The sequence below is a fragment of the Marmota marmota genome, unplaced genomic scaffold (assembly GCF_001458135.2).
Source record: "Marmota marmota marmota unplaced genomic scaffold, marMar, whole genome shotgun sequence".
Classification (NCBI taxonomy): domain Eukaryota; kingdom Metazoa; phylum Chordata; class Mammalia; order Rodentia; family Sciuridae; genus Marmota; species Marmota marmota.
The window spans coordinates 4,650,583-4,672,159 of NW_026000221.1; the positions used below are offsets into that span (position 1 = coordinate 4,650,583).

Consider the following 21,577-nt stretch of genomic DNA (forward strand, 5'->3'; position numbering starts at 1 on the left):
GGGGGGTGGGCATGTGCCAGGGGAAAACAAGAGTTATTTTAGGTAGATGGGAATGAAGGGAAGGGAAGGGATATGAGGATAGGAAGGATAGTAGAAATGAAGCAGACATTATTACCTTATGTACATATATGACTGCATAACCGATATGATTCTACAACACATTCAATCAGAAAAAAATGAGAAATTATACCCCATTTATATATAAAATATCAAAGTGCACAATACTATTGTCATGTATAACTAATTAAAATAAATTTAAAAAAGAAAAAAGAAAAAATGAGGGATTCTAGCTTTCAAAATGTTTTTTTAAAAATCAAGAAGGGGAACTCAAGTTAAAAAGGCAGGGTGATTGATGATTTGGCAAGGTGAGGGGTCAAGTTAAGGGTGACTGTTATCAAAATGGGGGAGAAGCTAACTTTGACAAATGAGATGGGGGGACTAGGTCCTGCAGGACCTTATTTGTTAGTCAGGATTGAAGGAGGACTAATCTTATCAATAACACATACAATGCTAGACATTTTTACATGCATGATCTCATTTAATCCACAAAAATAATTCTATGAAGGTGTTACTGTTCACATTTTACAGATGAGGAAATAGCCTCAGAGAGATAGCTAGTTGTTCAAGGTCACACCAGCAGGAAGTAGTGGATCTGGGCTGTGAATTCAGTTCTAACCCCAAAAACCAAGGTTCAAATGTTATGCAATAGTGCCTCTAAGAGGCAGAATTAGTTGAACACCCTGGGCAGACTACTGTATTTGGGAACCAAGTTCTTAATTCTATAATACCAATGAAGCCCTCCACACCCTCCTGGGACATCAACTCTGAGGATCCTGCTCCTTTCCCAGGGATTAAGGCAATAACACTGGCCCAATCTGCTGCCATGTTTTTAAATCAAGAAGATGGCACTTGTAGACACAAGAATGATTTTGAGAGCCTCCTGTTTTGTTTCTTAAAGGAAAACTTAACAAGAGCTACAGTAGCCATATTCCCACCTCACAGTCACGTACAACACAGGGACAACGGTGGGCAGTTGGAGCTCATTGTGCATGTCTCTTCCCAACTGAGGGTTTATTGACATTACCCTGGTGGTTTGAAATCAGCCTTGGTGAATATATTTACACTGTGGCAATCAGCAAGTGAATCATCAAATGAATCAGGGCTTTTAGATTTTACTCTGTTCTTTATTTGTTTGTTTACTTGTTTTTTGGAAAGCCAATTGTTAAACCACTAGCTGGGAGATGTCCTGGTCTGAAGGCTCCCCCGTCCCCTTGAAACCTACCCAATTGCATGTATCTATCTGACAACACCATTATCTCAAGGTTTTGTATAACACCTAAGAGCTCTTTCTTGTAGTTGCTTCATCTCATATTCACAAGTGCCATGCAGAAGAGCTAGGTTGTTCACTTACAAAAGGACAAAATGAGGCAGAAAGTGACCAACTACTTTCCCAAATATTCCCCAGCTAACTGTGAGAGGGCACCTATAAACACCTTGCAATATTGTGGTTTAATGGGACACAGTTGACATGAACCTAAAGAAGAAGGTTCCCTCTTTACAGACCCCTACTCCATAATCAGCCTCATCTCCCACAATCCCCTCTTTAAATATCCTCAATTCTCATTACACAGGGTACTCCCTCTCCCAAACACAATAAGCATTCCTGACTTCTATGTCTTTATTCCTACTATCCTCCAAGATAAATGGCTTTCCAAAATCCTAACTTCACATTCCAAGTTTGAGCTCAGATATTTCCTTTTCCATGATGCCTTTCATACCCAACAACTGGGAGTAAAGTAGTCCAAGGTGTTTTCTTTGGTCTTTGATTATAAGCAATAACTTCTTTCAGTCACATAGTATAGATACATATTTCCAGTATGTTGCCCACCCAAAGAGGAGCTACAGAAGAGTAATGACTAGGTATCATTCATCCCTGTATCCTCCTTTCAGGGTGCTGCACTGAAGAAGGGCAGGGTCTTAAAAGGCAGACACAGCTTCAAATCACAGAGCTATCTTATGCTAATAAATTATGTCCCTCACTGAACTTTAGTTTCTTTCCTCCTCTGCAAAACAGAGACAATAACCTCTGCCTTGCAAGTCACTGTGGAGATTAAAAGAGATATGCTGAACAGTATGCTGGACAAAAGAAATCAAATACAAAAGTATTTGTATTCCATTATTACAATTATATAAAGTTCCAGAACTGGTAAAACTCACCTAGGGTAGAAGAAGTAATTACCCTTCCTGGGCCTGGTGTACTGAGAGGAAAGGAGCCCTGGATCTGCTTCTTGATGTGGGTGCTAGTTATGTGGACATTTTACTTTGTAAAGTGCTGAGCTTCATACATTTTACTTCTCTATGAACTTACCACAATACAAACTTCATCTTTTAAAAAAATGTGCAAAATGTGCCTGGAGAACAGTGGGTCACAGTGGTAAATTTTTGCTCATAGTTCTGTGGTATTCTGCACATAGTTGATTATGGAGTTGCTCTCTCCAAAGAAAAGTCAAAAGAGGAACACAGAGGCAGGATCCCAGGCCAAATCACCACCTGCAGGCTAAGAAGCTGGCAACTGACCTTAGAAGATGGCAGGGCTGCCCACAGCTCAGCCTAGACAGTGAAAGGTACCTACTTGGTCACCAGATAACACATCCCACAGCAATCACTAAAGCCCAGCCAAATGGCCAAGGCTTTCTAGCCTGCATCCCACAGCCAGCAGCCTGCATCCCTCAGCCAAAGCTAGAAATTCAGACAGAAGGGCATACAGCACTAACGATCCTGGAAGACAAAGACACAGTCCCTACCAGAACATAAAATGCTACAATCTGGCTCCTGACATGCAGTACAGCACTAATCTGTAGTTCTCATTAAAACACATAGTCTAATTTTTTAAAGAGCCTCAACTAATTTCTTTCTGACCTATACCTAAAATGCAGGCCATTTCCCACCAGTACTCACTCAGAGCTCTCTCTGAAAAGCTTTGATGGTGTTTCCTAAGAAACATGGGATTCCTAAGATATAAAAACATTCACTAACTAAGAAAGTAAAGATTCAGAGAAATCCAATAACTGGCGAGGTCCTGCAGCAATTCAATGGCAGAACACACTAGGACTCAGGAGTCATATCCATTTCTTTTTTCCTTAGAGTATGTTAGGCTGGAAGGTTGCTCACCCTTTCCCTAAGACATTAAGGATGCCCAAGGCCAAAACCTCTCAAAGGAGAATATGCTCAGCAGGCTGTCTGCTCACAAGCTTAGCTCTGACTCTACTGCACCACCCAAGCAAAGAACTCAGATGCCAGGGAGGGGTTTGCTTTAACTTGGTGGGGGTGAGGTGGGGTGGGGATGGGAGGGTTCTATCCAAAGAAATAGTAAGATTCCATAAGACCTACCAGATCCATCTGTCCTCTCTCAAGAAACAGGGATTTTTAAACAGAAAACACAAGAAGGAAAAACGAGAGAAATGACAAAGGCCAAAGACTTCCCCTGCCCTCTAGTTCACCTATCTGTCCTATTCTCTGGAAAATATTAAAATGATTCCTGAATCCTCAGCTAGCTCAGGCCAGAGTCCAGCCTGTCTGCTTCAACACTCCCTCAGACAACATCTGCTGAGCACCTCCATGGCGCCTCCCAGGGCATGTGTCAGCATTGTGCATGACACAAAGATAACCATGGGATCCTCAGCTTCAAGGAGAATGAGTTCAGTGGAGGATGAGAGTCCAGGAAAAAGTGAGCAATGTTGGAAGAAGCATAATCTCTGAGCTGTGGGAGAGGCCCAGACGGGACTGGAGATGCTAGGGAAGCTGGGGAGCATGAGGTCACTACCACTCCCAGCCCCTGCTAGGCACTGAACCCCAGGTTACACCAATAGCCCCAACCAACATGGGCACTGGAAAAAACTTCCCCCTGACAAAAGCCGAGGTCAACATTTATTACTAGCAGTAGTAACAGTAATAATAGTTTAGCAGTGGTAACAATAATAATAACAGCAATAATAGTATCTTACAGTAGCAAACACTTCCTGTGTTCTAGGCATTTCTCAAATGTTATCTCATTTCATTCTTAGAACATCTCTACAGATAGAAACTACACAGTAACTACCTTTTACAGATGAAAAAGTTGAGCTTTAAAGAGATTCTTTTATTTACTCATTCAACAAATATTTTCTGTGTCAACCAGAAACCTCATACTACTGTAACAGTGAAAATTAGACAGAAAAAGTCTTGTACCATGTGGTGCATACATTCTGGTGGGTACTTATTCAAGTAAGGAAGATGGGATTCAAATCCAGCCACTTTGACTATAGAACCTATCCAGTAGGCCACTGCTACTTTTACTTATCATTAACAATAAAACACCATACATCTCCTAGTTTAAGATGCACAGCTTTTTCCCACTTTCATGTCTGCAATTTATAATATATGTTGAAAGACATATGTGGGCTGTAGGCAGGGAAGTAAGTCATGATATAGCTCATATTACTATTCAAGTAAGGATTTAGATGAACACGGGTTATTTGATTATGAACTCAGTTGATTTTCTTACAAAAATTAACACTATCTAGAGTTGAATTTTCACTTAAATTAACATCCTAACATTACTTCAAACACATACCCAAATCCCACTGTGAAACAATATTGAAAGGAAAAGCTATCGAACATACAAGAGATCACTTATCACATGCAATATGATTAAAGGGAGTAGAAATCCAAAATCTGGAATGGACACAGAATCTTCAAAGCCTAAAGGATGAGTATTCAGATGACAAACATCTAATTGTCAGAAGTCTTTAGCTATTTAGCTTCCAGCAATACATGATCTGTCAAGGGAAAATAAAACTATGGATTTAGCCAATGAGGAATACAGACAAAAACCTACTACTCTTTGATAAGAGTAAAATTATACTGCCAGTGTAAAGGTACTAAAGGGATCAAGAGCACAAATAATACGCTTTATGAAAAGTATCACATAATCCTAAATTTATACATAATTTCTTACAACCAAACATTTCAGCAGAATTTCATTAATGTGAAAAACACCCATTTTTACTGCTAACTCTGCTTATACAGAAAAAACAGCTCATATATAAGCATGTTAATTAATGAGAGCCACTAGAAACAATTTTTAAGAGTGTACATTTAAAGTCATATTTCCAAAACGATTCAGTTAACTCAAAGGCATATTTTAACATTATCAATGACAAAACTGATACCATTATTATTATCAATGGTGTCTCAAAATGGAGAATTATGGCAATTATGACAACTTCCATTTATTCAGTACCTGCCAAACACTATCTGGTATTTTACATCCATCATCTCTAATCCTCATAACAACTCAATAAAGGAGGTACTACTAGACTGCCTGTTTTATATTTCAGGAAACCAAGGCTCAAAGAAACCAGTGACTTCTCAAGGTCATGCAGCCAATAAGCAGAGATCGGAACCAGGTCTGCCTCGGTCCAAAACTCCAATGGTCTACAGGTCACCAGATTGCCTCTCCCTAACAATCCACCTGATCCCAACCGCAATCCTGCCACAGCAAGCACAGATTTAAAAAAAAAAAAAAAATGGGTTTAAGCTTTTAAAAAATTTTTTACAACTTTGTTTTTTGGGTTTTTTTGTTTGTTTGTTTTGTTTTGTTTTCATTTTTTATGTGGTGCTGAGGATTGAACAAGTGCCTTGCACATGCTTCGCAAGGGCTCTATCACTGAGCCACAACTCTAGCCCTATAGACCCTTTCTTGAAGAAAACTTACTTATGATCTCAGAGCAGGATAGGCCAGCATGAATTCAAGGTAGCAGGGTGACAGCCAACCCAAACACTTCTGAACACTCTTTTGTTTATATGACTTCTTCTGTTTCTCAGTTTACAGTTGAGAATATGCTCAAACAGGCCCCAAATTCACCAACTGCCTCATCATTCACACAGCCAATTAACTGACTGGTTCATTCCTTCCAAATGTGCCAATTTGGAAGCAAAACCCAGAGATGACAGTAAATACACTTGAAAAGAAGCAAAGGCGTCCACTCAGTTTCTGAGGTTAAAGCAGGAAAGGAACTATGTAAGACCTGGCCAGAGCACTGTTTTCCCTGGAGGCACTGTTTCATATCAGAGATATTAGAAGCAGAGGCCTCCTCCCCATGGGAGTGTGGAGCTTGCTGTGCTAGTCACTTTCTGGGGATCCACTGGAGGGAGGAATCAGGGCCCACAGTTGTGCTAGTCACTTTTGGGGATCCACTGGAGGACTCGGGGACCAATAAACAACTGCTCTTCTTCTCAAACAAACCTTCCCAGCATGAAAGGTAGGGACTTGCAAATATGTCCCCATTCTCTAGACCCATGCCATTGGGCAGTTTGGTGTGATGGAAAATCTTTTTCAAGTGTTTTCCTTGAATATTATCTCAGGAAAGGACCTCAAGTTGGGATACTAACAGTGGACTAAGATGATTCAAGAAATATTTACTGAGGATGAAGAAATAAGATTAGGGACCTAATAGTTGGGTATAGGAAGTAAGATTAGCTTAGAACTAACTACAGTGAACAGAAGGACAAGGTGAGTGTTATCCTGTTATACTAGAGGAAGAAATTGATTCCAGGTACAAGGTCAAGAATAAACTCATCTGATGCTGACCGAGCACCAACTAGGTACAGTACCAGGCATTTTGTGTACAATATTATCCCATTTAATCACCTCAAAGGCTCTGAAGAATCTATTCTAATACCATTATCCTCACTTTACCAGTAAGGGAACAGAGGAAAGGCAAAGTTCCTCACTCAAGGTCACATAGCTAATTTGTAAACACTGAAGTTGTTGACCAACACGGAAGCTTCTGCTATTTTCACTGTAGCAAACTATGTCCCCTGGAGCAAAGAAGTTCTTCCTGGTAGAAGAGGAATCAGAACTAGTTTTCCTCTTTTTAACAAGGGTATGACAGCAAGGCCTGCTTCTCAAGGATATGGTTAAGGCTGAATGGACTGAAGATCATAAAGACTTCACACAGAGTTTGACAAACTACGGTGCACAGTAAATAGAAGCAGCTTTGTCATCACCACCATAACCTCTGCCATTTCTTCTTTTTTTCTTAAGGGTTTTTTTTTAATAATTTTTTTTAGTTGTAGTTGGACACAATACCTTTATTTGATTTATATATTTTTATGTGGTGCTGAGGATAAAACCCAGGGCCTCACATGTGCTAGGCGAGCGCTCTACTGCTGAGCCACAACCCCAGCCCCTGCCATTTCTTCTTTAAAGGGTACAGAATATAATGATCATTAGTCAAAAACCACCACCACCCCTGTTTTAGGAGGATGAAAAAAATAGTAAGTTTTTTTTTCCTGCCTCTGAATAAAAGATCTTACTGAACCACGAGTTCATCCCATGACCACCTCAAAAGTGAGGTTCCTGTTTCACCCAAAGCCCACTCCATACCTTCTCTTCTGAAGAAACGGTCAGCTTGTCACTGGATATCAAGCTGCACACCTGGTCCAGACTTAGGCTAAGAAATTCTTCCCCCAGCATCACCTCTGGAAAGTGCTGCTCTGTTCCAAAAAAAAGAAAAAGAAAAAAAGAAAAAAAAAGTACTAGTAGTAGCAGTAAAGAAAACAAAGTTACAGCACACTCCAGCTCTTCCAAGAGCCAAGGCCATGCCAAACTGTGGACTCAGGCTGGAGGATCTGGGGCCAGGGTGGAGGAAGAGGGAGAGACAAAGAGGAATCTGGCCAAAGGGAAACCGGCTTTTTAATTCAGCAGCACAGGCATCCATCGCCCTGTGTGATCCTGTGTTCTGAATATCAACACAGAAAAATATGGGGCAGAGAAATCTGAGGTTATATATTTTTCATGCTCCATGAGATTAATAATGGCATTGCAGAGCCCCACTGGGACCTACCTACATAATTGAGCTCATTTCCCCTCAAGGCAAAAACACCGTTGCCCCTTGCAGCTCAGTCAAACCCAAGTGGGTCAGAACAGCTGGTTGACTAGAAGTCTCTGAGAATTCTTGTAAGTGGTCAACATTAGGAGATCAGAAGATGGGATCATAATTTTTTGCCCAAAGTCACACCTATTATGTTAGGTTTCTGGTTCACCAGCAGTACCAAACTAACACCCAGCTGTAAGATGTAAAGCTTTAAGATGGAAGAGAATTTGAGGACAATTAGAACAAGGCAACACCCACAGGTGTGAGGTCCACACAAGGAGAACTCCAGGGGCAGTTCCTACCCTGACATTTGCCTGGGCCATCATCCTGCTAGTACTGAGCATTATATTCAGTGAAATGTCACCTGCTTCAGAAAGAAGGAACCTATGTTCAAATTTTGGCTTTGCCATTTATGAGTTGTGTCCTTGGGACAAAAGCATCACTTCCCTAGGCTTCACAACTGCCTTCTGTAAAATGAAAGTAACACTCCCTGTCTTGCTTCACTCCCTTGCCCCGATGAGAACAGATTTGTGTCTTACAAGCTCTTCCAAAGTGAATTCACCCAAAGATAGATAATTTCTAGTTTGGCAAGCTCTGGGGATCACAGGATCTTTGTCATTTGTCCTAGACCTCGCTCCTTTCTCAGTTGTCTCGTAACCCTGCACCATGGAGGAACACATGCGTTCCTCGCCCTCCAAGCCTCCCACTTCTTTCTTTGCAACTCCACCCAACCTGGTAACCTCTTGGATTCTCTTCTGGGCTTCATCACCCAATTCTCACTAGAGAGCATCCCTGCTTGGTCTAGCTGGCTTCTTCTTTTTTTTTTTTTTTTAATATTTTTCCAGTTGTTTATAGACCTTTATTTTATTTATTATTTATAGGTGGTATTGAGAATCGAACCCAGTGCCTCACACATGCTAGGTAAATGCTCTGCCACTGAGCTATAACCCCAGCCCTGGTCTGGCTACCCTCTTAAATGAGATTCAGGGTCCCTCCATCCCAGGGAGGCTCCTGAAATATCAAGCCAGCTGCACTTACATAATGAAAAATAAAATCAGTTCATGGGTAAGCCCCTTTCACACTCATCAACTTCTCAAAAATCAAAGAAATTAAGATGTAATTATTTCTTGCAAAAATCACTGTTAACTTTCTATATGAAAAATAACTTCAGACTCTTGTGTGAATTCCCTTCATCCCAGATTCTTTTTTTTTAATGTTGACAATTTGTATATTTATTATTTGTACATCTCTTTAAAAAATTATTCTAATTTGTTATGACAGCAGAACGCATTTCAATTCATATTACACATATATAGCACAACTTTTCTGGACACAACATACAGTCACACTATTCATGTCTTCATATATGTACTTAGAGTAATGATGTCATCCCAGAAATTTTAAATGTTACTAGTTTATTCTCAAAGATGGAGTTATAAACAATCTCTTTCATCTTTCACTAACAACAACAACAACAACAAAAGGCTCTCCACTTGCTCCTTGCCAGCCTAAGGATCTCTGTCAACACTATTAAAACCTGTCCATCCTGAAACTTGGGACTATGTTTGTACATAACAAGAAAAACCTAAAAGTCAGATTCTTTCTTTTCCTGGTGTTGGGGATAGAACCCAGGGCCTCATGTATGCTAGACAAGTGCTGTACCATTGAACCACACTCTCACCCTGCTTTTTATTTTATTTTATTTTATTTTATTTTGAGACAGATCTCACTAGTTGCTACGACAGACCTCCAACTTGCAATCCTCCTTCCTCAGCCTCCAAAGTCACTGGGACTACAGGTATGCCACTACACCCAACCTAAAGGTCAGATTCTTCATAAAGGGAAACAACTGCCAGCGTCAGCAGGGTAGGAAGCTGGTCTTTGCTTCTGTAAGTCAGCAGGAAAGCCTATAGCTTTCAGGTTCAGAGGAGAGTCCTGCACACTGCAGTAACCTATCTGGTCCAGAGCCACATCTGGCCTTCCCATGTTTGTGTTTGGTTGAGTAAAGAACTATCATTTGAAGAGGAAAAATAATGAAGAAAACAGGAAGAGATAAGAAAGTAAGTTCTATGCTGTGGGGGAAAAAAAAAGGTTTTTTCCTTACAAGCTCATAAAGCCCAAAGCAGATGGGCTTGGATTTTGAAAAGAAAGACAATGGATATGCAGAAATGCATATTCTAGGTGGTATGAGGAAAAAACCAGAAAGCCTCAGAGCTAAATGAAGGCAGAAAGTAATCATCTTCCACATCTTTCCATCTCTAGCTTTGTGGGCCTGACAGATTTAATCTAGGTCCCTTCTAAATTATATGGTCTGAAGTTTTCTTTCTTTGATGTGTCTTTGCCTGATTTTGGAATCAGGTGATACTGGCCTCATAGAATGAGTTGGGAAATGCTCCTTCTTTTTCTATCTCATGAAATAATTTGAAGAATATTGGTATTAGTTCTTCTTTAAAGGTGTTGTAGAACTCAGTTGTGTATCCATCTGGTCCTGAGCTTTTCTCAGTTGGTAGGCTTCTGATGGTGTCTTCTATTTTATCACTTGAAATTTATCTGTTTAAATTGTGTGTATCATTTGGGCAAATCATTTGCCTATTCAATTTGGGCAAATCATATGACTCTAGAATTTTGTCGATGTCTTTGATACTTTCTATTTTATAGGAGTACAAGTTTTCAAAATAATTTCTAGTTATCTTCTGTATTTCTGCAGTGTCTGTTTTGATATTTACTTTTTTATCACATTAGTAATTTGAGTTTTCTCTGTACTTCTCTTCGTTAGCATGGCTGAACAGACACTTATCAGAAGAAGATATACAATCAATCAACAAATATATAAAAAAATGCTCAATATCTCTAGCAATTAGAGAAATGCAAATCAAAACTAAGATTTCATCCCACTCCAGTCAGAATGGCAGATATTAAGAATACAAACAACAATAAGTGTTGGTGAGGATGTGGGGAAAAGGGCACACTTTTACATTGCTGGTGGGACTGAAAAATGGTGCAGCCAATCTGGAAAGCAGTATGGAGATTCCTTGGGAAGCTGGGAATGGAACCACCATTTAACCCAGCTATCCCCGCTCCTAGGTCTATACCCAAAGAACTTAAAAACAGCATACTTCAGGGACACAGCCTCATCAATGTTTATAGCAGCACAATTCACAATAGCTAATTTGTGGATCCAACCTAGATGCCCTTTAGTAGATGAATGGATACAGAAAATGTGGCATATATATACACGATGGAATATTATTCAACATTAAATTGGTACAGAATAGAGGACACAGAAACCAATCCACAAAATTACAACTTTCTTGTATTTGATAAAGGGGCCAAAAACATGCAATGGAGGAAGGATAGCATCTTCAACAAATGGTGCTGGGAAAATTGGAAATCCATATGCAACAAAATGAAACTGAATCCCTTTCTCTCACCATGCACAAAAGTTAACTCAAAATGGATCAAGGAGCTAGATATCAAATCAGAGACGCGCCATCTGATAGAAGAAAAAGTTGGCTACGATCTACATACTGTGGGGTCGGGCTCCAAATTCCTTAATAGGACGCCCATAGCCCAAGAGTTAATAACAAGAATAAACAAATGGGACTTACTTAAACTAAAAAGTTTTTTCTCAGCAAGAGAAACAATAAGAGAGGTAAATAGAGAACCTACATCCTGGGAACAAATTTTTACCCCTCACACTTCAGATAGAGCCCTAATATCCAGAATATACAAAGAACTCAAAAAATTAAATAAGATAACAAATAACCCAATCAACAAATGGGCCAAGGACCTGAACAGACACTTCACAGAGGAGGACATACAATCAATCAACAAGTTCATGAAAAAATGCTCACCATCTCTAGCAGTCAGAGAAATGCAAATCAAAACCACCCTAAGATACCATCTCACTCCAGTTAGATTGGCAGCCATTATGAAGTCAAACAACAATAAGTGTTGGCGAGGATGTGGGGAAAAGGGTACACTTGTACACTGCTGGTGGGACTGCAAATTGGTGAGGCCAATTTGGAAAGCAGTATGGAGATTCCTGGGAAAGCTGGGAATGGATCCACCATTTGACCCAGCTATCGCCCTTCTCGGACTATTCCCTGAGGATCTTAAAAGAGCATACTATAGGGATACTGCCACATCAATGATCATAGCAGCACAATTCACAATAGCTAGACTGTGGAACCAACCTAGATGCCCTTCAATAGATGAATGGATAAAAAAAATGTGGCATTTATACACAATGGAGTATTACGCAGCACTAAAAAATGACAAAATCATAGAATTTGCAGGGAAATGGATGGCATTAGAGCAGATTATGCTAAGCGAAGCTAGCCAATCCTTAAAAAACAAATGCCAAATGTCTTCTTTGATATAGAGAGCAACTAAGAACAGAACAGGGAGGAAGAGCATGAGGAAAAGATTAACATTAAACAAAGACGAGTGGGGGGAGAGAAAGGGAGAGAGAAGGGAAAGCATATGGAAATGGTAGGAGACCCTCAATGTTACACAAAATTACATATAAGAGGTTGTGAGGGGAAAGGAGGGGGGACAAGGGAGAGAACTGAACAACAGCAGATGAGGTGGAGAGAGAAGATGGGAGGGGAGGGGAGGGTGGATAGTAGGGGATAGGAAAAGTAGCAGAATACAACAGTCACTAGTATGCCATTATGTAAAAATGTGAGTGTGTAACCGATGTGATTCTGCAATTTGTATTTGGGGTAAAAATGGGAGTTCATAACCCAATTGAGTCAAATGTATGAAAGATGATATATCATGAGCTTTGTAATGTTTTGAACAACCAATTAAAAATAAATAAATAAATAAATAAAGATAAGAAAATCATGGCATTTGCAGGTAAATGGACAGAGTTGGAGAATATAATGCTAAGTGAAGTAAACCAATCCCCAAAAAACAAATGCTGAATGTCTTGTCTGATACGAGGATGCTGATTCATAACGGGGATGAATCAGTGGCGGGGCGGGAGCATTGGAGGAACAGATAAACTTTAGCTAGGGCAAAGGCAGGGGAGAGGAAATGGGCATGGGATAGAAAAGATGGTGGAATGAGACAGAGAACTCATTATTACCCTAAGTATATATTTAAAAACACAAATGGTGTGACTCTACTTTGTGTTCAACCAGAGACATGAAAAATCGTGCTCTATTTGTGTAATATGAATTGAATTACATTCTGCTATCATTTATAACTAATTAGAATAAATAAAATTAAAACATTTTTTAAAAAAGAAACTCTTTAGAAACAAAGGATGACTATTACCAACCCATGTTTCTGTTTCAAAGTCCAGTTCTAGGGGCAGCATCACTCTAACAGAAAAGTTTTTCCATAGCATCAAGACATCCTCTAGGACTACAAGACTGTGGACCTGCAATGTCTTACCAACCAAGTTTAATTCCATTGAGTTCAACAAACTTTCTTTGTAATGCAAGTTATTCAAGTTCCTCTGGCAGCAGTTTTCTCACCTACTAAGTGGCACTAATTATAGTATATATCTCATAAAAGTATTATAGGCTAATAAGCAAATATATAAAACTCATATTTATTGAAACCATTGTAAGTACTAGATAACTGTTAATGCCTGATGTAGCAAATGCAGCATTGCTTCAAAAAAGAAGAAAAACAAGCTGATGCCCACAAGGGGCCTCCTGGCTCATAAGAAGATAAGGCAAGGCATCAATATTCCCAACCCAAGTCCACAAGGTCATAACAGGGAGAAGCACTTCAAGTAGAAACAAAAGCAGAGAAGCAGGAAAATTCAGAGCACATGTAAAGAACAGCGCAGTGGAGTCTAGTGAGCACCTACACTATACTACGTCAGTCTCCTGACAAAGGTTAACTGAGCACTCACTGAGTCAGGACCTGTGCCCTGGCACCAGGATATGCAATGGAGAGACAGGCAAGGCTAGATCACAGGGAAGAGTCAAATGCCCACGAGGCAAGGCATTCTTTAACCACAGGCTAGCTCCTTACAGGGGAGCGCTCCAGTAATAAACTAACTTTTCTTGTCTTTTTGCTTCTTCCTTAACCAAAACTAGAAACAGTAGAAAAAGTGTTAATTAACTAAGGTTCTAGTTAAGAGCCTTAATTAGCTGGACTTTAACTAAAAAGTTTAAGTTCTAAATCCTAGTTCATGAAACATTATGTGTGTGCTCCTTTCCATTAGGATGAGAAATTATAGAGAAGAGGAAGAGCCAACATGTAACTTCCAGTCTTTTCCCCCACCATGCAACACACATGCAACACACACACACACATACACACACACACACACTCACACTCTTTCAGTGTTAAAAGGATGAGAAAACTGGTGGCATCCCAGAAAAAAAGATTTCTCTGGAGGCCTAGGTAGAGGAGGTTGAGGCATCTCCTAATAGTAGCTACCACATACTACTGAAGTGCATATCAACATCCCCATTTTACAGATGGAGAAACAGAAGCTTACCTAATAGTAAGAGGTAGAGCCAGGTCTTGAAACCAAGGCTATCTGATCATAACAAATATTCTGATGAGTACCTTAATCCCTAAGATCATAAAAACCAGTCCTGAGCAAGACATTGGGGTAAAGCTCAATATGAAAACCATAAAATCCTAAGAATTCTTCTCAGGGGTGCTAGAGAGAGAGAAAGTTGTTCTAAGCATTTTGGAGTCGGTCCTATGTTCCAAAGCCAGACCTAACGTATCACTTAGATCTTTCTCACGGGGCATGGTGGCACACACCTGTAATCCCAGTAACTCAGAAGGCTGAGGCAGGAGGATCACAGGTTGGAGGCCAGCCTCAGCAACTGAGGCCCTGAGCAGCTCAGCAAAACCCTGTCTCTAAATAAAATATAACAAAGACTGGAGATGTGGCTCAGTGGTTAAGCACCCCTGGGTTCAATCCCTGGTATTTAAAAAAAAAAAAAATATATATATATATATATATATATATATATATATGTGTGTGTGTGTGTGTGTGTATGTATGTGTGTGCACATACATATATATGTCTTTCTCCAACAGGCTACATAAAGTGGTATTCAGTATTCCCAAATACCCCAAAACAGGAAATAATAATTTGTCATATCACCAATCGCTCTGCCTTACCATATGAAGTCTGTTTGGGACTGCAGCCCCAAAAGGCATGTCTGCCTTGTTGGAAGCTGAATCTTCAGTGTTTGATACAATGTCTGAAATAATTACTGCACTTAACTTCACATTCTTCAGGACTGTCTAAGACTCAGGATACCTCCCAAGCTAGCCTCAAGCTTGTTCCTTTCTCTTTATGGGAAGAAGTAAACCAAATCCTTTGATCTGGATCATCTAAGCTATCAGCCCAGAACAAATGGAACTGATAATCCACTTGTGATTTCTTTGACCTACAGAGATGAAATGAACCCTATAATCCCCAGGGCCAGTGGCCCCAGGGAACATGTGTGAGTGCCTCTGAGTTGAACCACTGGTCACAATTACAGGAGAACTCAGCTGAATACAGGTGAGCACATAAACAGAATTAAAACATTTGGCAAGATAAAAAAAAAATGAAATAGAACTGCTGTAAGTCTCTCTCTTCTGGTCCTCATTATCCTATTTTTGGAGAGCGGAGGCAAGCTTTCTTGAATCAATATTTGATTTTCCAGGCCCACAGCTTCTCTGCTTCAGGGAGAAGATTCTGCTGCCACAGGGAAGTAAAGGAGACCTACTTTGACCTCTTTCCAGAAGGGCCACAACCACCAGCCCTCAGACTAAATATAATTATATCCACCCTCCCCAGGGATGAAAGGAAATGAGTTTTCTTTCCATATTGACTCTTTTCCATTTTGAATCCAGAACTATATGTACTGTCCCACCTTTCCTCTCTCTCTTTCCCCTCATGCACACATACAGAGCCAAGCGCTATACTGAAATTGCCCAGTTATCAGTGCCATGGATGCAACACTGAAGTTCCCTGTTACCTAGAAAATAGAAGAAACAAAGGAAGTGTCCTGAAATTACCAAAAAAAGAAGAGCTAGCAGCAAAAGCTATCTGTGTCTGCACTGCTGCTGCATTTTCCAGCTTCAAGATAGAAGGAAAAATCAAAGGGAGGCAGGAAGGAGGCAACCACTAGCAGCAGACAGATTGCACTGGCCAGTGCAGGAGGGGAGGTAAGGAGAGGCTCAGAGCACAGGCCTCTGAAGTCAGACAGCCTCACCATGAACCTTGGCACTGCCACTCACGAGCTGTGTCATCTTGGGCAAGTTACTAAACCTCTCTGAGTTTCTGTGTCTTCACCTGTAGACTAAGCAAATAACAGGCTCCCTTATAGTTAGGTGACTAAAATGAGTCAATGCCCATGAAGTGTGTGCACCCCAGCAAGTGTTCAAAAATGGTAAAACCTCCCACCACCACCACCACCACCACCACCACCACCACTTCTTGATGCCAAGTTGGGGGCAGCAGTTTTATAAGAAGATCCTCAGTGAGTCAGAGGTCAATGACTTTAAAATGCTTTGCCAAACTTTCCTACAGCCCTTAATTTAATTACTTCATTCCAAGGTCTCAAATGACTCAATCAATTTGGTGGGGGAGGAGCCCATTTCTCTCCATGAGCACGTGAAATCCAATGGCTTTTCCATCCTGTGGCTGGAGGGTTTCAGCTCAACTTTGGCAGACTGATGTAAACAACATGTTCAAAGAATTTTAATTGCCATCTCATTAATGAAGTCCCATTAACATCCCTCCCCACCAGCTCTGCTGATAGCCCAGTGCATGGCCAAATAACAATAACCTGGGCCCTGGCCTCTGAGGTTAAAAATTAAGCAGTCCTTGGAAACAACAATAATGATATATAAGAAATAGGCTGCATAAGATACTAGGGTCCCTTTCCCAGCTACCAGCTACACAGGAGGACTAGGAGAGTGTCACTTGGGAGCAGGAATCTGAACAGGCAGCCTCTAAATGTGGACCCCACTCTTTTCCACCACAGAACAAATATCATAGTAAAAACCTAGGGGTATTTCTCTAAGAGGGAAACCAGATTTACAGGAAGCAGAAGGGACTTCAGGAGTCAGGGACCCAAACAGCCTCCTAGAGAAAGGAAGGTGCTCCAGCCCCCTCCCAAAGTCCTGCTCTCACCAGGGAGGCTGAAGACTTCTCAGAAAGCCAGAACTGGCCTTAAAAATAAGGTTCCTTTGTTTTACTGAGAGAGAAATTTGGCAATACCTATAAATTCATTCATTTATGTGGTACCAGGGATGGAACCCAGGATGCTGTGCATGCCAGCTAAGTGTTCTACACTGAATACATCCCCAACTCCATCAGAATGTTTAAAAATGCACATTCTCTTTGGTCCAACAATTAATATTATCAAAGCGGCATCCCTAAAGGAGTACTAGCAAATATATTCCAAATTATCATTAGAATTCTCACTGAAGCATTTTCTATAAGAAAAAATTGAAAACATTAGTGTCCATCGACAGAGGACTAGTTAAATAAATTATACTTCATCCACATGATACAGCAGATAAAAAATTATAATAAGATTCAGCCATCCACAAGGATCTGGAAACAATTCCAAGACTTTGTTTTTAGTCAAACAAAAACACAATGAGTACAGAATGATTCTATTTATGTCAATTAAAAAAAAATCATAATATACAAATTTTATATGGCGACCTAATATATTCCCTTTGTCCTCTTCAAAGAGAGGGCCTAGAAGATGGACTTTGCTCTTTTATGTATGTACTGTTTGCACAAGTGTAAGTTGCTTTTACTGACTACATTCTCTAAAGTTTTAAAACAATGGTAAAGAAATGTATCTGCCAACATGGGTAACGGCTAAGGATTTTTTTTAAGCTGGAAAACACACATATACAATGAGAAAGATCCAGAAGGCCTCAGAAAGATATACATCAAGGTGTTGGCCGTGGCTCTTTTTGGGTAGATGGTGGTGCTTTTCATGTTCTTTTTTGCCTATCCACTTTTTTCTGTACTGATCAGGGATGGGTTTTGTATTTAAGTAGAATAGCAGCAATAATAACAGAAAAAGAAATCTTTCACTGGAAAAGGAACAGGCAGACAAGTGAAGGCACAGCCCAGCTGGCCAGAGCCTGGGGAGGATGAGGAAGCAGTAAGGACATATTTGCCTGGGGCATCTGGAGAAAAAGAAACCAAAGGCAGAAATCCTTGGAAATGATCCTCCATCCCCAAATTGTGTGTGGCTTGCAGCACTAGTGGAGGTAGCTCAAGGACTCCTGCTTTCTAGCCTAGACTCGGCTTTGAGACTCTCAGTGCAAACGAGGAGGCTGGCAGGAGGACTGCAGAGCCCAGCCCAGGGTGTCTGCTCGGCCTCTCCTCCTTGCCCCTATCTCCAAACCATCCTAGAAACAGGACAGAATGGACTACACCCATCATAGAGGAGAAAAGGAGCCCAGGGTCAATTAGCTCCAAAGCATTAGATGGTCGCCTTACAATCTGTTGGCTTGAAACACCTAACAAAAGTCAGGGCCCAGGAGACCAGTGATCACTGGGCAGAACAACACTGTCTCTTGTGGGTGCCTACCTTTATGAAGGGACAAAGCAGCCAGTCCCTCTCAAGAAGCAGCAATGGTAAAGAGCACCAGGCCCCATTTAAACACCAGTGTGCAAGACCAAGAAAACAAAGCAGAGCCACATCACTGCAAGGGGTAGGCACACATAACACATTCTACTTTCTTTTTAGACACTACAGGCTTCCTGCCCTTCACTTCTAATTTCTTCTCATCATTGTCTTAACTTCTGCACCATCCCATTACATAACCTCCTTCGTGTGCACAGCTGAGGGCTGCAAAGAAAGCCATCCGGGAGATGGTCATGGGCCTGTACACAGGGAGGAAGCCCTCAGCCTGAGGATGATAATGACTGAGCCAGGGAAAGTGAGACGGCTCCCTCCTGCAGTGAGGCAACAGGCAACATGTGTGGGGAGGAAACAGCCCAACCAGGAAGACAAGGAGACGCCCACATGATGCTTCCCTACTCCAAAATGACTAGACACCCTGTGTCTAGCAGACAGCTGGGTGTCTGTCTACGCTGTCTGTCCTTGGAATCTGGTGACTACATGGCACAGGTTTCCAGGCACACACTTCTAATGGAAAATGCCATCTCCAGCCACCTGCACTCCTCACTCATTGACTCACAAGGTCTCTTACGTCCAAATGGGGCCTGGAAACTGTAGACAGTGGTAGTACAAATGTCAGCTCTGGAGTAACTGTCTGGGTTTGAATTCCACTTCTGTCCCTGCTAGCTATATGGCTTCATGTTATTTTACCTCTCTGTGGTTTCCTCAGCTGTTCTGTGAATTAAACAAAGTAATGCCCATAAAATGCTTCACACAGGATATGACCCAAAGCGAGAGCTCATCAAATGCTAGCTAAAGAGAATCCATCGGGGTATCTGCACATGCACATGCACCCTCAATGCTGCCCGAACCCAAACACTATGACAGCATCAGCACCAGGAAACACAATGATGGTGGACATGGTCCTAACTGCATCCTCCCCTCCCTCCCACAGATGCATTTGCACCACCAGATAGAAAAAAAGGGCAAAGGGAGAACATAGATGTTGAAAGAGGGGAAAAGCCAAGCCACATGAGCCTGGGAGCCTTTGTTAAAGGTTAGAGTTCACCACATTCGCTAAACCTCAGACAATCCTATCAGCCAACTACAGAAGGATGGAACATGTGCTGCATGTGCACGGATCCATGCACACACTGGGCAGAAGGAAAGGGCTGGTGAGGGAGACAAAGGAGGAGCCACAGAATTCCTGGCACCTAAGCACTCCTTCTTTGCCACCACACAAGCAAACAGCTGTGGCCAAGCTCTCAACTCCTGCTGGAGAAAAGCCAGAGCATATCCATCAAGAAAGTGGCCTCTGCAGAGGTTGAGCTGGGGAACCATCACTCTGAAGAGAAAGGGGGACCTGAGAAAAGGCAGAAGTCTGGTGGGGAAATGCAAGGGAAAGGACAGCACAAGAGGGACAGCAGAGGAACAGGAGAGTCAAGGTTCAGACTGGCAAGAGGCAACAGGATTCAGAAGTGAGGCTACTAGGGAATGTCCTTACAAATGTCATAACCACCAAGCCCATCTTAACAACCAGTCCTATCTGTGCCCTCACAGACTCAGGGCAAAATGAGAATCTGTGCAGTCTCCTGGAGTCAGGGGTTTGGTGAGAAAACAAGAGGATGCCGAGAGACACAGCACACACTAATTACCTCATGAACCACAGGGAGCTACAGGTGGGCATCCAGCTGGTCCTCAGCTCCCTGCCACACACTGCTGGACAGGAGGCATAGAACAGAGTTTGTCTGGGGAGTGGGTAAAATGAACCTTTTTATTGCAAGGACAGGAGGCAGCCAAAAGTGAATCTATCAAAAAAATGTGGGGACCTGTTTCCCAGGTCCCTTATGATCTTTCCTTTAGCTTAAAAAAAAAAAATGGTAATGAAGATTTCTGTCCTGCTAAACATGGTGGGCTGAATTTTCAGTTCATCTCTATTCCCTCCAGGGTCCCATTAAAATAACGGAATGACAAGCTCTAGCAGGGAGAATGTCTCCCAGAAAACTAAAATGGAATCAATACATTATCAGACTGAGGATTGTTCAGTTGTATCTGACAAAAACTAGATAGAGGTTGTAGCACTGACATGCACAAGAAAAACACAATTACTAGCTTCCTGTCTAATTTGAAGGAAAATAAAGAATTTTCTGATTAAAAATTAATACATGACTTGGTTCATTTGTGGGAATGACTGTCAAATAATGAAGAGCAGGTGAGTGTGTGGACAAGGATAAGGTTTAGAAAGCCCAGTGGGATTTTTGTGCAGAAGTCAACACATAATTTCTAAAGTCAACAAACCAAAAATTAATGGTAGGAACAAACTGCTTAGATCAATGGAGGTAGATAGCAGATGAAGCAGGTTTTAGCTGAGTCAGAACCTGCATTTTAGTTGTTAGGACTGAAAGTGAGTAGCCTAGAAAGCAAGATAGTGTGGAAAGGAAGAGCAGGGGATGTGTTTATCAATAGAAGGCTAGCAACAAACAGTATCTGACTTTTAACTTCATGTTTACAGAACATGCAGTAAAATTAAAATCATGACCAAAATTAAAATCGTCATCAATAACAACAAAAGATCTCTTTCAACACTTAGCTCAATTTATTGTGCCCCAAAGACTTCTCAGATCTCCTTCCTCTACTATACCACCCATCTAGCAATTAATCATATTCCACTTGGCAATGAGCTAAATGTACCTGTTGCTAATTACCTTCCCACCTGTGCTTTGTCTCCTAACTAAATCAGAGCTGCTTCACAGCAGAGACCACTTCTCATAATCTTTGAGGAGTCCACGGCAGGCCAGGAGATTAAATCCACAAGCCCACAGAGGAGGTGCAGTGTTCCAGTTCCCGGTTACCTGCATAGGCATTGGCCTGCTGCAGAAGGTCGGTGCAGGTGTGCACATCTGCAAATGCACGGATGCCCAGGCAATTGGTGGGATGCAACTGAGACTGCAGGAAGTCACAGCAGTTCTGCCGAACATCCATGAGCTGCAGCAAGCTGGCTGCTGGGAGCAGCACCTACAAGAGAAGGTGATATTCTAAGACATGATATCCCACTGGCAGGAACTATTCCAATCATGTTCC

At 41.3% G+C, this 21,577-nt stretch overlaps 1 protein-coding gene across 4 annotated transcripts in view; it reads right to left on the reverse strand.

The window, feature by feature from the left end:
- Klhl3 (kelch like family member 3) overlaps nucleotides 1–21,577 on the reverse strand; it is a 107,129-nt gene that overhangs the window by 42,641 nt on the left and 42,911 nt on the right. For 2 of the 4 annotated variants that reach the window (XM_015488591.2, XM_048792275.1), the window contains 2 exons: nucleotides 21,349–21,511; nucleotides 7,430–7,539 (listed from right to left, as the gene is read on the reverse strand). In XM_015488591.2, the coding sequence (XP_015344077.2) occupies nucleotides 7,430–7,539; nucleotides 21,349–21,511 (273 nt within the window). The remainder of the gene's footprint in view (nucleotides 1–7,429; nucleotides 7,540–21,348; nucleotides 21,512–21,577) is intronic. The other 2 variants (XM_048792276.1, XM_048792277.1) reach the window with 1 other exon arrangement.